Below are 14,901 nucleotides of genomic sequence, written 5' to 3'. Positions count from 1 at the left end.
TTGTGTTCACTTTCACCCTCTGTACTCTGTTAGTAAGAAAGGAAGCATACCAGTGAATTAAGTATGTATTCAGTTCCAACTGTACCATCTTTGACCCTAGTATATCAGACTGTATTGCATTGAAAGCTGAAGAAAAGTCTAAGAACAGCACCCTTGCATAATTCTTATTTGACTTATTTAGGTGTTTCGTAATTAAGTGGACCAGTGTGACAACCGCATCCTCTGTGCCGCAACCCTTTTTATAAGCAAACTGACAGGGGTCATACTAACAAGATGTTGTAAAAGTATTCTTTCAAGTGATTTCATAATCACTGAAGTGAGAGCTATGGGTCTATAATCCTTATGTTCTTTTGGACATTGGATTTTGGGTAATGGCTTTATGTGTGAGGTTTTCCAAGACAGAGGAATTGTGTGTGTGTCTACAGAGGTTTGAAATATTGGTTGCCACACTGGAGCCAACTCAAGTTCTTAAGGAGAAAAGCACTGCACTCATCTGGCCCATTGGCTTTCCTTGTGTTAGTACACTGAAACACTTTCCTGACATCCTCCTCTGTGCTGATGATTCTGTCTGAGGGGGCAGGTGTTACAGCCTTAAGTATATCAGTGCACTTATAAGAATTGTCCAATAATTCGAATCTGGCAAAGAAAGTGTTTAGGTCGTCTGCAGCAAGGCCAGGTTCATTGTCTGTCATGATGGTTTGGTTGGTGCTGACATTCCCGTCATAGACTTCATAGTGTCCCACACCTTTTTATGATTATTAGTCATGAACACATTCTCTAGATGTGCCAATTTTGCCTGCCTCATTTTGTTTTTGAGCTTTTTTCTGTTAATTTCAGTGCACTGAGATCTTTGTTTATGAAGGCTGCATGTTTTCCTTTCATTTATTACCTCTTTTATATCCTTGGTCACATATGATTTATTATTTGGGTACATTTTTATCTCCTTTTTCGGAACAACCAAATCTACACGGAAATTATTGTAATCATTTGTGACCATAGTGATTTCATCCAATGAACCGTTTCCAAAAGTGTCCCAAACAGTCCAGTCCAGGCATTCTTTTAGTTGTTCAAGAGATGTGCCGTGTGCTTTGCGACTGGACATGACCACGCTATTTGATGTGATTGCTCTCTCTCTCTCTCTCTCTCTCTCTCTCTCTCTCTCTCTCTCTCTCTCTCTCTCTCTCTCTCTCTCTCTCTCTCTCTCAATGAAACGGAGCAATCAGGAGGAGGCATCAGAATCAGAATTATTTATTTCATTCAGAGTGAATAAATATGCCTACTTTAATATTAAATAAATGCTGTTAACGTCCTCATATAGAGTACTGGCCTACTACAAATCAGTCCTTTATATACAGTTCGGTGACCTTTGCTCTGATCAGTGTCAACACGCAGGATCTGATTTGAAGGCCTGAAGACCAATATTAGGAGAAGCATCCAGAGTTTTCAGGGCCGTGCAGAGAGCACTGTGGGGGCAGCTGCCCAAACCCAAGAAAAGGGCAAATGTGTGCACGTGCATAGTGCACGCCGATTTTTGGGTGTGGTCTTTTTGTGGGGTCCGTCCCTAGCTCGTGCCATTTTGCACATGAAATGTAGTAGGCCTTGGATATCTTATGCTAATGGGGCAAGATGTTCCATAATTAGTTATTGGCCCATGTCATTGCGGACAGTAAAATAAGCAATACATTCTCATTACTATATGTAAACATTAAAATATATAATATTGATTGTTTTATGGCCTGCCATTTCGCCCATTTTTGGGGGGGGTGGTGGAGGGGGAACTTTGAGGCAAAAGGGAAGGTGCCCAAGACCCCCCCCTGCATGTGTCTGACAGTTGTTGTGATATTAGCAGTGAAGTTGCGTCGGTTCGTTTAAATGCCACAAACGAACGGTGGATATTCTGCAACCGTTTCCACATTGGAGAAATGTGACAACAGAGTGAGAGCTGGGCTCCATATAAGGTCCACATTCAGTTGATCAGACAGTATATATATATGGGTCCTCCGGTGATTCGTACCAGACAGACAGAAGGACAACAGCTGTAAAAATCTTTATTCTAGTTAATTTGATTCATAAATGAATAACTAAGCCTTTGAAATGGCACCTACCTATACCTTTCAGATCGGAATTGAACTGCGAGTAGATACGCAGCATTGGCTGGCAAATTGGCAATCCATGCGTAATGTTCCCAGAATCGTCTAACCCCCGAACATACAAGTTCGTTTGATATTGTTTAATTCGATAAAAATAGAACCATGTACCATACAGCGAATGAAAGCAAGATTCCTAAGGAATATGGGGATTTTTACATTTTAAAAAACGGTTGAGAAATGAGAGAACCATGAGTGTTTATAATATCAAATATTATAAGAATAATATGAAAGACAGAGCTGTGAAGAGCTCACCATCCCGACGAGGAAATATAGCATATAGTGCATGCACGTATATGCACTGTTGCACACACGCTCTTTATTTGTTTCTAAAAACACCAGTAAAATAACGTTTATTTTATTTTATTTCATTCGAGTCACGACGAAGGAATGAGTTGAAATGCCATAATACGTGCGCCATGCGTATTGCTGCGGCCCCAATGTTATGGTCTTCGCTCGTAGCATTTTATTGAAGAAGAATTCCCAATGATTATGGAGATGTTTTGATTTTAAAAAAAGGTTGAGAAATGAGCAATATATGACCCTTTACAATCACAGAAAGCCAGAAAGTTGTTGCCATGTCTCATAGAAACAAGTAAATAGGTCTATAAACATACTCCCAAAAGAATCGCATATAACAGGGGTCTGCAACCTATTTTAAATGAAGTGCCATGTTTTTATTTTCTAGATAGTGAGTCTGCCATATCAAGATTCATTTTAATGACACCACATTAAAATTTCAAGCATATTTTGATTGTCCACAAATATAAAGTTCTTCCTTCTTTTTACATATTTTCTTGCACATTGTTATAATGATCATTATAAATATATATCCCCCTGCAGTCAGAGTTCATAGTTTTAATGAATGAATGTGATGCATTGTGAGCTGGTAGATGTGCTATTTTCAAAAGTAATCTTTGAAAAAAGTGACAATTGTGGAATATTTTTGAAAAATGTTATTGAAACATTTAAAAACACAAATCTGTCATGGGGTCACTGGCTTAGTTGGGCAAATGCATTCATCTGGGGGTCCTTGACATGGGAATGTCGCTGTGTGAGGATCACTGGTTTAAACAACATTAGGAGAAAAGCCCAAATAAGCACTTTAGAAACAAGAAAAGCAACCACAACTACCAATATTTACAAGCAACTTTACAGAAAAAGAAGCCGCTTACAGACATGGCAACACTCCAGCAGCACTCCAGAGCAATTAGCTTTAGGCGGACCAAAATAAACACACTTTTTACAAACTATCAGTGTTAATACTTCTTTATCTGCTATTTCTGTTAGCCAGTTAGTAAAAGACTAGTATTATCTTCCAAAACGATTGTGTACAAAAAGGCGGATTTTAGCGGAATTTGCATACTTTAGCAGGGAAGCTGTTAGCATTGGTTAACCCAATGGTTATAACATTAGACATAGTGACATGTTTAAGCATTTATTTCATATTTATATGTCGATATCAGCTCTGACATTTATTTCAGACCTGCTCTAACATGACATGAATAATAATATAGCTTCAGATTATTTTAGACAGAAAAATAAAAAACGTCAGAGCGTGACCTTTTTACACTTAAGTCACGCCATGACGTATTATTTTTCCGATATACGTCAATAGGTGAGGTAATTCATGCTCCTGCCAAACGTCAGAAGGCGAGGTAAAATTATGACATGGGATGAGAATGTGTTGCCAGAGCCGCTCAAGTGTAAAATCAAACAGTGCCTTTTGCTTATGGTCAGACCCAGGTGGAAACGGTATGCGCTGAGGGTTTTTAGGTCAAGGGGCTTAATAGCAAATAGCGCAAAGCGAAAATAATTAACATATGGACACTCCCCCAATGCTAAAATATTCAGGAACGTGGTATTCCATATGAGTGAGCGTTCACCACGGCTTCCATAATACGAAAAGGCGCAGAGCGAGGCCAAAATATGTATTACCGCATGGGTTTTTCGACTTGCTTAATCGGGCCCAATAAGTTTAAATCAAAGTGGTTAAGAGTGTGTGTGGGTTTTATAAACATTGAACCGATAAACCTATTAACAAGGGTTTATGACTAAATAACTATTGGATCCATTGAAACACTGGTTTGTTTTATTATTGTTTTTCATTTTCTGAAACATGTCCAAAGGTTTCCAGCAGAGAGCTCGATATTGAAGGTTTAGAAGGGTATTATTATCATTTATTGCAAAATGGTTGAAACAAACTCAAACTGTCGAGCAACAGAAAGAATCTGTCCCTGTCATGCTTTTACAACCACTTTAAATACAATAGTCTGTAACAAAAAAAAATGTGGGGTGGCGATGGAGTATGCATGGGGTGGGGTGTGTGTGTGTGTGTGGGGGGGGGGGGGGGGGGGGCATGGCAGTTGGAGCTTGGCATATACAAGCGTTTTAGCATCAAAATGTACTTTGAGTACCAAGTACTCACATTTTCATAAAACATCAGATCAAGCATAACAAGTCACATTGTAGATTGGCTGTATGTGGTTACTGTAGGTTAATCTGCAAAGTAACAAGTAACTAACGCTGTCAAATGCTGGAATTATTGCATTGTAAGCAGTAAGCACTTGTATATACTTGAGAACATGTACAGTACTTAGTTACTTTGCAGTTTGCACCACTGAGCAGCCAAAGACTTACCAAAGACTAGACCACCACACTAATTGCTATAATGCAGAGGGACACGGGTTGATTGATATTAATGGTCTTAACTCAAAATGTATACATGACACAGTTTAGGTTTTTGGATTAAATCTGAGAGCAGACCCGTGCAAACTTGGTGATGTAAAAAATATATCCGTAGTGTAAAAATTGCGGCCGCAGTGACTTTACAAAAAACATTGTCATTGCTCCTGTGTCCTCTCTCCCCAGTAGCAAACCCCTTTGGAAATGCATTGGGTGCTTTAAAGTTAAATATCTCAAACTACAAATTGTTTCAAAGTATCAAGTGTGCATTTCCACCAGTAAGGGGGATTGTTCTGTTTGTGAATCGAGTTTCTATGTGAAAGTATGAAGGAATAGTGCGGTTCCAAAGTTTTATCATTTAGTTCCTGGCAAACATTTAAAGTTCTGAATCTGATTTTGACTGTTTGATGATCCAGAGCAGACAGTGAGAGAGATGATGGTGATGTTGTTTGAATAAAATAAATAAACTTTGTAGCTTGCTTGTTTGTCCAATGTGTCCATAGACCACCCAGCAAGCGTGCACTTTGGGCATGTATTTTACAGCACAATCAGTTGGCCATTTGGTCACACTATAATTCGTTGCACAAAAGCAGCAGAAATAGCCGATCTACAAGCTTTTGAGATTGTACGTCTGCTATTTCCCCCCTATTTCTATTCGATTTGAATTCTGAAAAGTGATGGTTTTGAACATTATGAGTTTTCTACCCGACAGAGAGGATATTATGTATTGTAACATTGGATTCAACGTGAATTGACACAGAAATAAATGTAGATTAATAGGTTTTTATAATGCCACATTGGTTTTATTGATTTTTTTAAATGTTTGATCAATACAGAAGTATATAATGAATTGGTTATATGCAAGTCTGTTGGCACAAAGTCAAAAACATAATTCTTTGCAAGAGTATATCAAAAGTAAATATTGATGACATCAAAGCTTATTCAACCAGCCTATATGTGCTGTTTGTTTTATAATAATCAGAAGCAAAGCTGCACACACATTGTCTCATTAGTGTGGTTGCCCTAAAGGGCAACCAGACTATTGTAATTGTAACACTTTATTATTTTTATTATTTTACTAGAGTAAGACAAAGTTTGTCCCACTACTAGTCCCACAGTTTTGACTGTACGCACTTGAGCCATATGTCAAATTGACTGTAAAAATCGGGAATCGTGTGCTTGCTCGTTTCTAAGAGAAATGTTGTATAGTTTAATTGATATTAATTTATTAGTGAATTAAATGTCCCCATTGACATGAATGGGAAAATGCGAAAAATCACGTTCAAGTATTTTTTCCTCGGAGACCGTAAGGGCTATAGTTACAAAACTTGGAGGGATAATTCGTAATACTTACTAAAATTAATTAACTTATAATTATATCGGTCGGCCTCATGGTGGCGCTATAACAGCCCACTTTACGTTTTGGCTTATAACTCTTGAACCGTAGGTCGTAAAATCAAAATTATTTTTGCCCTGGATTCCTTGGGTCATGACGCATCTCCCCATATAGGCCACGCCCATTTGCGTCAGGATAGATTTTCCGCCATTTTGAATTTTCTTCAAAACACACTTTTATTTTCTGATTCTACAGATTTGGTCCGAATCTCACCGAAATCGGTACACATGATCTCTGGACCTATCGGACCGCGTTTAAATTTTTTTCAGATTTTTTGAATTTTTTTTGTCCGTATCGTTCGGCCTTAATCGTCGTCCGAAGTTAGCGGGAGGGGCCTATTTTACAAAAAATGCCTAAAATCACGAACGGAATGTCCAATCCATCCCAAATTTGAATCAGATGTCGTGGGTGGTTTAATCAACCAAAAGCCAAAAGCGATTCTATTTTCATCCATAGGGGGCGCCGCAAATGCGAAAAATGTAACCGTTTCTTGCAGAAAAATGTTTTTTGGGGGGATAAATCCCATCCGAATTACTTACGCATGATCGCAGGGGTGACGCAACATTGTAATTGGCTGGCAATATCAGTGGGAGGGGCATATGTAAGCCACTGCGGCAACCACACTTTGCAATTTTTTAAAATTGCGACCTTTCTAGTTTCTTCTCATCCTCCTCCTACAGCTCCTCCTGAGAAGACAGGAGAGAGAGAGAGAGAGATCTGTGGAAGTATACACAGTGAGTACACCATACACACATGCTGACCGGCTTGTAGATTTTACTACATTTTTGAGTGGTGCAACCACTCCAAGGAACAGCTATGTTCCTATGTGACTATGTCCCGATGTTTAGAGTACCAGTAGGGGCAAAAGTGGCGCTGTTGTGCCAGAAACAGAGATAGAGAGATAGTGTTGCACTGTTGCCTGCTAATTATACAGAGAGAGAGAGAGAGAGCCAGGGGGAGAGGGGAGTTGCACCACTCAGTTCACACAGGTGTGATCTTTCATTAATTAAAAACAATTCAATGATGAAAAAAAAAAAAAGAATATATATATATATATATATATATATATATATATATATATATATATATATATATATATATATTCAAAGGGTTAAATGAATACATAACAGTCTTTACCTTAATTTGGTTCCAAACTTCCATGATAAGAGGTCCTCTTATAAGAGGTCCTCCATATTCTCGTCAGGGGGGAGCATGGGGTCAGATGTGCCTGTGGAGGAGATAGTACAGTCAAACTATACTATATAAACTGGACAAACACATTGGCCAACATTTTAGCAAACATTGAGAAAATAGCCAATCTACAACATTTATCTGTGGAACTGAGTCAAACTAAATGTAATGCCCCAACTCCTACATTCCAAATGCTTGTCAGGGTATAATAATAATAATAAACTTTATTTCTATAGCACCTTTCATACATAAATGCAACTCAAAGTGCTTCACAGGGCAGTACATAAAAATAGCAATAAAACACAGGCAAGCAGTTAGACGGATAAAACAATGGTAAAGAGCAAACAACAAAAAAAGCATAAAAACATAGATGGACGAGAAACAAAGCACACCGCAAAAGGTCAGAATAGAGAACTCAACTAAAACTAAAACTAAAACTCAATTAAAAGCAAGAGTAAAAAGGTGAGTCTTGAGTTGAGCTTTAAAAATGTCTACAGAGGGTGCGTGTCTAAGTTGAAATGGAAGTCGATTCCAGGCTGTAGGCCCATAGAAGCAGAAGGCTGCCTCACCATACTTTTTTGTAGACATTCTTTCAGGCACTTCAAGCAGGCCAGCAGTGGAGGACCTGAGGGGGCGGTTAGGAACGTATCTGGGTAGGCATTCGCGGAGGTATGAGGGTGCAAGACCGTTTAGGGATTTATAAACAAGTAAAATAATTTTAAAATCAATCCTAAAAACCACCGGGAGCCAATGTAGTGAGTGTAAAACTGGAGTAATATGATCTCTCATCTTAGTTTTGGTTAAAACCCTAGCAGCCGCATTTTGAACAAGTTGGATTCTGTCTGTTGACTTCTTTGGCAGGCCCGAGAGGAGGGAATGGGGGTCCCCCCAGTTCAATTATGATTATATGTTGAGGGTCCCCAGTTCAAATATGATAGGATTATTTTGGGGGGGGCACAGCCTGAAAAGGTTGAGAATCAAAATTGTTTAAAAAAAAAAAGGCAAAGTAGTTTAGGGATAAAGGGTTTAGCATGGACAAAAATAGAGCCCTGGGTATACTTACTGCATTGGTAGAGGCGGTTGATCCTGAGGATGTCGGTGGTGTCCATCTGGGTGTTGCCCAGGCGGACGTTGGGGTTGGGGATCGGCACGATGGTGGGACGGCCGTTCCGGGAGAAGGCGGTGCTATACCGTGGAGGGAAAAAACACAACTTTTACTGTGAGCTGCATGAGGACATTATAGGACTGCGATTCTTAGAGCTGTCGCCATTACAACATTTAAAGTAGTAGTTGTCATATTCCTAAGCCAATTATTTGAATGACCGTTGGAGTCTCAAGACTCAAAGTGTAGTCTCGAGACCCAAAGAGTCTCCTACTGAGTCACCTATTGGCCGATGATCCGGTCATCAAATTATTTGCTTATAGGAAGGTGACAAAAACGAAAATATCTCCATGAATTCAAGGCTTCATGGGTGTGTAATTGACAGAAAATAGGTAATTCTTTGGATGAACTACTGCTTTAAGTTGACATTTATTTGTCGTAAAATTATAATTGCAATTAACAATTTAAATTGTGTTTTTGGCATTGAACGTTGGAACATATGAGTTAAAATTATATTTCTGGTTGACTGTTATGTGTTATAGGATCATACTCAAAAATTGCACGGGTCAGATATGACAAATAACATAATAAAAACAAAGACATCACTGACATTTTGAATAATTGTATGCTTTCGGAATTTCTTTAAAATAGGGGAAATAGCACATCTACAAGCTTACAGCACGTTGTAAGCTTGTAAGATTAGCTTATTATGCTATTCTTATATTTGAAAATATATTATATTTGTCGAGCGATGCCCTGTATCACCAATGTATGAATCAGGCTTCATTTATGCTCTTTAAAACTATAGAGTTTGATTTACTGCACTTCTCTTTTTTTATTACGCCTTAATTATAATCAGAAATAATGACTGCAATTACAGAGTTATGGTTGAATAGCATGTTATTACACTATCATACAGGGGTCTTCAACGTCTTTCAGGCCAAGGACCCCAGCTGAGAGCGAGTAAAATATTTGAGTACTTTTTCCACTAGTGTCAATTAATGTATTATAGTGAAAGCTTAATGGAGTTACCCTGAATAGTGCATGATAGATCTGTAGTTATACGGAGTGTTCAGATTCCTGGTGTTGATCCTGCGGAAATTCCCCTCCGTTCCTGAAAGAAAATCAAGATTGATTAGAATTCACAGAAGTGCGCACGCACGCACGCACGCACGCACGCACGCACGCACGCACGCACGCACGCACGCACGCACGCACGCACGCACGCACGCACGCACGCACGTAATAAAGGATTCAATCAATCAATCAATCTAAGCGGGGCTCTGCAGCCAGTCAGAATCCACCCACCAGGCTCCACGTTCTCCAGAAGGATTCGTACGTTCTGGTCACGGTCGGAGCGGGTCTGCTCGTGGTCGAAGCCCAGTGCGTGGAGCAGCTCGTGCTGGATGGTGCCCAGGAAGACACACCCCCTGCGCTGGAGAGACAACGTCTGAGCGTTGCCCTGGCGACCCACAAACGAGAAACACCTGCGTTTGGTGTAGGAGGAGGATGGAGATCACATGATTAGGTTCTGGCATGTCAAATGTCCTCTGCTTGTTTCCCAAGCAGTGGGTCTCGGGACCCATTTGTGGGTGTTTATGGGTCACAAGTAAATAGCCCTAGCTTTATATTTCTTGTTTTATTATTAATAATTTTCTTTTAATCGCAAAAGTATACATTCCCTTTATTTTGTGGATTTCAAATATTTTTAGACACATAGGCCTACTCAAATGTGTTATGGTCTTGATTCACAAGGGGCCTGGATGGCTTGGTTCCACGCTTAAAAGAATTGATATAAATATTTTCTATTTGCGGCACCACTGCTATGCCATATTGAGGGAAATGATGGGTTAAAAAACCCAACATATTCATGAGCGTGTGTGAATTGGGTTCATTCCTACCCTTGTCGAGACTGGATGTTCAGGAAGGCTCTCTCGTTTCTTCGCTGGTAGAAACGGACGCAGGTTGACTGAGCGAAGGAGTTCAGACCCTGGAGGATGAGGTTCCTCTCGTTGGCCGCTGGAAAGGTTCATTACAACTGTGATGATCCTATTACAATGTGATCGCAACTGTAGTAATGCTATTACAAAGTAATTATTTGCGCAAGCAGAGCGCACAAGTAATAGTTTTCGTCCAGGACGATGTTTGATGCGTATGCGCCGTGCCAGCGTATGACGTAATGACTACTTGTGCTTGATATGACAGTGGTGTCAGATTACATACATGTATACATGGGGGCATTACCTTTAATCCTCCCGACACTAAAACATATCGTCCTTACGTCACCATCGAAAACCAATTACACCCTGGCATTGGGTCCTTTAATCCACATCTTTATTACGTCATCATTGAGAGCTAGTTATACCCTGACGTCATATGCTGGCACGATCAAACGGGGCGCTAGTAGACACTAGTAGGCCATTTATGGCCTACTTGTGTGCAACAAGCAAGTAGGCATTCGACAGAGTGCCGTTCTAGTTACAACTGTGATGATCCTATTACAATGTTATCACGACTAATAATCTTATAATGTTATCAAAGCTGTAATAATCTTATTATAATGTAATTACAACTGTGATGATCCTATTACAATGTTATCACGACTGTAATAATCTTATTATAATGTTATCAAAGCTGTAATAATCTTATTATAATGTATACAACTGTAATGATCGTATCACAATGTTCTCCAAATTGTACTTACAGTACTGGTTGGAGATGGTGAAGGGTACATAGACGCGTCCGTCGGTAGCCTTGGGCCACAGACAGCTGCGTGCTCGTCCCGTGCACGGGTCGGCGTTCCCCAGGCCTGTCGGCACGGCGATGTCCATGTCCACTATCGTTAGGCCTAGCTCGTCATCGCCCACTCCTGGGAACAGGAGGAACATCAATGTCATGTGGGCAGCCACGCCCACACCGAGGGCCATTTAGGAGGTTGGCAACCGGCAGTACAGATCTGGGGCTTCATTTAAAACAGGGGTTCCCAACCTTGCCATTACCACGGCACAGACCGGCTGCCAGTTCATAAAATGTTCGCGGACCGGCATGGCTAGGAGCGGTGGTGCGTCGCAGTCGCGCATCATCGTACCAAAACACTATACCATGCAGATTGTATAAGTTAAGTTATATTGTATTAACATACTCTACCATGCAGATTCTATTAAGTTATGTTGTACTTTTTTTTGTATTTATTTATTTAGCACAGTATAAAAACAAACAATCAACATAGAAAAGGGAAGATGTTAGGATCTACGAGGCAAAAAGCCCATGAGGGGCTTATACGAGGCCTCTGTAAGACACAATAAAACATCCAGATTGTATTAACGTACTCTAGTCATACAGATTGGACAAAATTACATTTTATACATAAAACAGTTGCATAGTGACGCTTAAGGCAAGTGATTTGATTTGATTCTATGGACCTAGAAGAGAGCCCTGGGGGACTCCGGTCATCTAGGTAGATACAGGGTTGAAGTGGTTGTGATTGAGGACATGTATATCATTACAGTGGAGGTGAACATACCGATGTGAGCATTGGCCTTCTCAATCATGGAGGCTGCAGACAATTCTTCTTCCATAGTGGAGTTGTCTGTGAAAGAAGACACCATTTATTACAGGTAACACTGTTACGTGTAAACTTTATAAAGTGTCAGTAAAAAAAACAAAGCTATGATGACTAAAACTATGACAATTTCATCAACAAAGTAAAATGTTGTGGAGTATAGTGGAGAAGAGATCCAGTATAGAACTAAAAGACAAGTCATTTTATGGTTGGTTGAAAAGGAGACAATGCATCGCAGCGGTTAAAATTGAGTTTGAGTAGACGATAAAATTACCAAAACATTTTTTGAAAATGAAATATATCCCTTTAGTTTAAAGCACCCAAATGACCACTTATACTGATTTATAATGCATTCAGTAATTATAATGCAATATAACAGTGATTATTATTGTTATAGGCTTATTAGTCTCGTGTAGCCAGACAACTATTCCACAATCTCCGAATGCTATATAGAGCCTGGAACTACAGCTCCCGAAATCCGAGTAAGGAAGCTGCAATTTCCGTTCACGAAAATATATTTTAAAATATCTTTAGAGCTTATTTTTTTTATTTCCTTCTTTCAACAAGCTATATAAGCTTACATGATTTCTATTTATATTAGGATAAATGTGCGCAACTGTAAAGGAAGTGGCGAGGAGGCTCCACTTCCGCTTTATAGTTTACTCATGACAGCTCTTCCGTTGCTCCAGACTGATGAAAGCATTTGGAAATTGCGAGAGGCAACAGTCTGGTTACGTGAGACTAACACTGTCTTGCTATGCTAACAAATATTTCATTTTTTTTGCAATGGCAAGCATGCTATATGCATCCTATATTCTTATAATGCTTTATTCATAATCTGATTATAACACTGAATAATTATAGTTATTAACAACTCATACATAGCCTACTCATAGTGTTGTATAACAATATTACAAAAATCATGCTATAAAGCATTTTATATTGATTCAAATAAATTATATGAAGAAGAGCAGCCTTACCAGGGCCTTCGTCGCTCATATCACCTGAAGCCTGCACACACACACACACACACACACACACACACACACACACACACACACACACACACACACACACACACACACACACACACACACACACACACACACACACACACACACACACACAGATTTGGTGAAACAGGAATGGTGAAACAGTGACAGTATGCTACTTCTTTCTATAGGAACTTATACAGTAACAACTGTAAGTACATTTACTCAAGTACTGTACAATTTTGAGATACTTTCACTTTAGTGGAATATTTCCAATTTGAAAAACTTTTACTTCTACACAATTACATCTGAGGAAAATATTGTACTTTTACCCCACTACAATTATTTGAACATTTTAGTTACTAGTTACTTTTTAGATTCAGTTTTATTACCATAAACATACATTAACCACCTATAATCACTTATTTTGTCTATCAATATTACTCACTTATAGAGACTTGAATTCATGGATATTTTTAGTTTTTGGCGCATTAATAATTTGATGACCAGTGGTTCCCTATGGAGTCACAAAGGAGACTCTTTGTGTCTCCATAGGAACCACTGGTCAACAAATACAATTAAGTCAATTCTGAATGCCAGAATTTTATACTTGTAACCGGCACCGTTCACACAACTACTTTACTTACTATAAAACGAAATTAGAATAATTACCTTTATTATGACAAAGCCATGGACAGAGCAGCAGAGAGAGCCAATGAGCACAGCAACCTGGATGAAAGACAACATGGTTGATATCTGTCTGTCTGTCTGTCTGTCAGTCCGTCCGTCCTTCTGTCTGTCTGGTACAAATCACCAGAGGAATATATACTGTCTGATCAACTGAATGTGGACCTTATATGGAGCCCAGCTCTCACTCTGTTGTCACATTTCTCCAATGTGGAAACGGTTGCACCTTTCGTTTGTTGCATTTAAACGAACCGACGCAACTTCACTGCTGTCACAACAACTGTCAGGCACATGCAACTTCCTTTTGCCTCAAAGTGTGCCCACAAAGTGTGCCCAAGGCCTACTACATTTCATGTGCGAAATGGCACGAGCTAGGGACGGACCCCACAAAAAGACCACACCCAAAGATCGGCGTGCGCTATGCGCACCTGTGCCCTTTCCTTGGGTTTGGGCAGCTGCCCCCACAGTGCTCTCTGCACGGCCCTGACAACTCTGGATGCTTCTCCTAATAGGTCTTCAGGCCTTCAAATCTGATCCTGCGTGTTGACACTGATCAGAGAAAGGACGTACCGTTCATTTGTAGTAGGCCACTCTATATGAGGACGTTAACAGCATTTATTTAATATTAAAGTAGGCATATTTATTCACTCTGAATGAAATAAATAATTCTGATTCTGATGCCGGTAAAGCCAATTAAACAAATGATCAACGACATTTGTTCTCCCAGATCATGGGATGAAGTCGAGTTGAGTTGCAAACTTTGAGAGCAGATCTAGTACTACAAGCTATATAATACAACAATTATGCACCCTTGGTTGCAGACCATATAGAGAACTTTGAATTTAGGCTACAAATTTGGCAAGTCCCGCACTAGAAGTGTCACGTGACGTGTCCGCAACCAGTTGTGAGCTGTAGAGTGGCTATTTTTACTTGGTCGGCAGGCACAGGTAAAAGGACAACGGGTGCGCCCTTTTTTACCGGAGAGATATGATATGATATAGTACTTTATTGTCAGCTTGCACTGAACGCAACACATATACACACATTTGACATAAATGTGCATAAACAGCTCAGTCTAGTCCTGGCCAAAATCCTGATTAAGCCTCAGAGTCGACTGATGGACAAAAGACCTCTTCAGT

The 14,901-nt window shown here is 39.7% G+C and overlaps 1 protein-coding gene across 1 annotated transcript; it reads right to left on the bottom strand.

The window, feature by feature from the left end:
- Positions 1-419: 419 nt before the first annotated feature.
- Positions 420-13,834, bottom strand: LOC306919740 (low choriolytic enzyme-like; the record flags this gene model as incomplete). The annotated part of the gene is made up of 9 exons (XM_079496293.1): positions 13,748-13,834; positions 13,064-13,094; positions 12,045-12,110; positions 11,226-11,390; positions 10,423-10,540; positions 9,830-10,008; positions 9,554-9,635; positions 8,483-8,604; positions 420-745 (listed from the first exon to the last, which is right to left on the bottom strand). The coding sequence occupies exons 1-9, from the start codon at positions 13,820-13,822 to the stop codon at positions 420-422; spliced, it is 1,164 nt and encodes a 387-aa protein (XP_079352419.1). The 5' UTR covers positions 13,823-13,834.
- Positions 13,835-14,901: the final 1,067 nt, after the last annotated feature.

The sequence above is a fragment of the Electrona antarctica genome (assembly GCF_951216825.1).
Source record: "Electrona antarctica genome assembly, chromosome: 3".
Lineage (NCBI taxonomy): Eukaryota > Metazoa > Chordata > Actinopteri > Myctophiformes > Myctophidae > Electrona > Electrona antarctica.
Note: the sequence above shows the minus strand (reverse complement) of the source record. Positions and strands in the feature narration are given on the sequence as shown.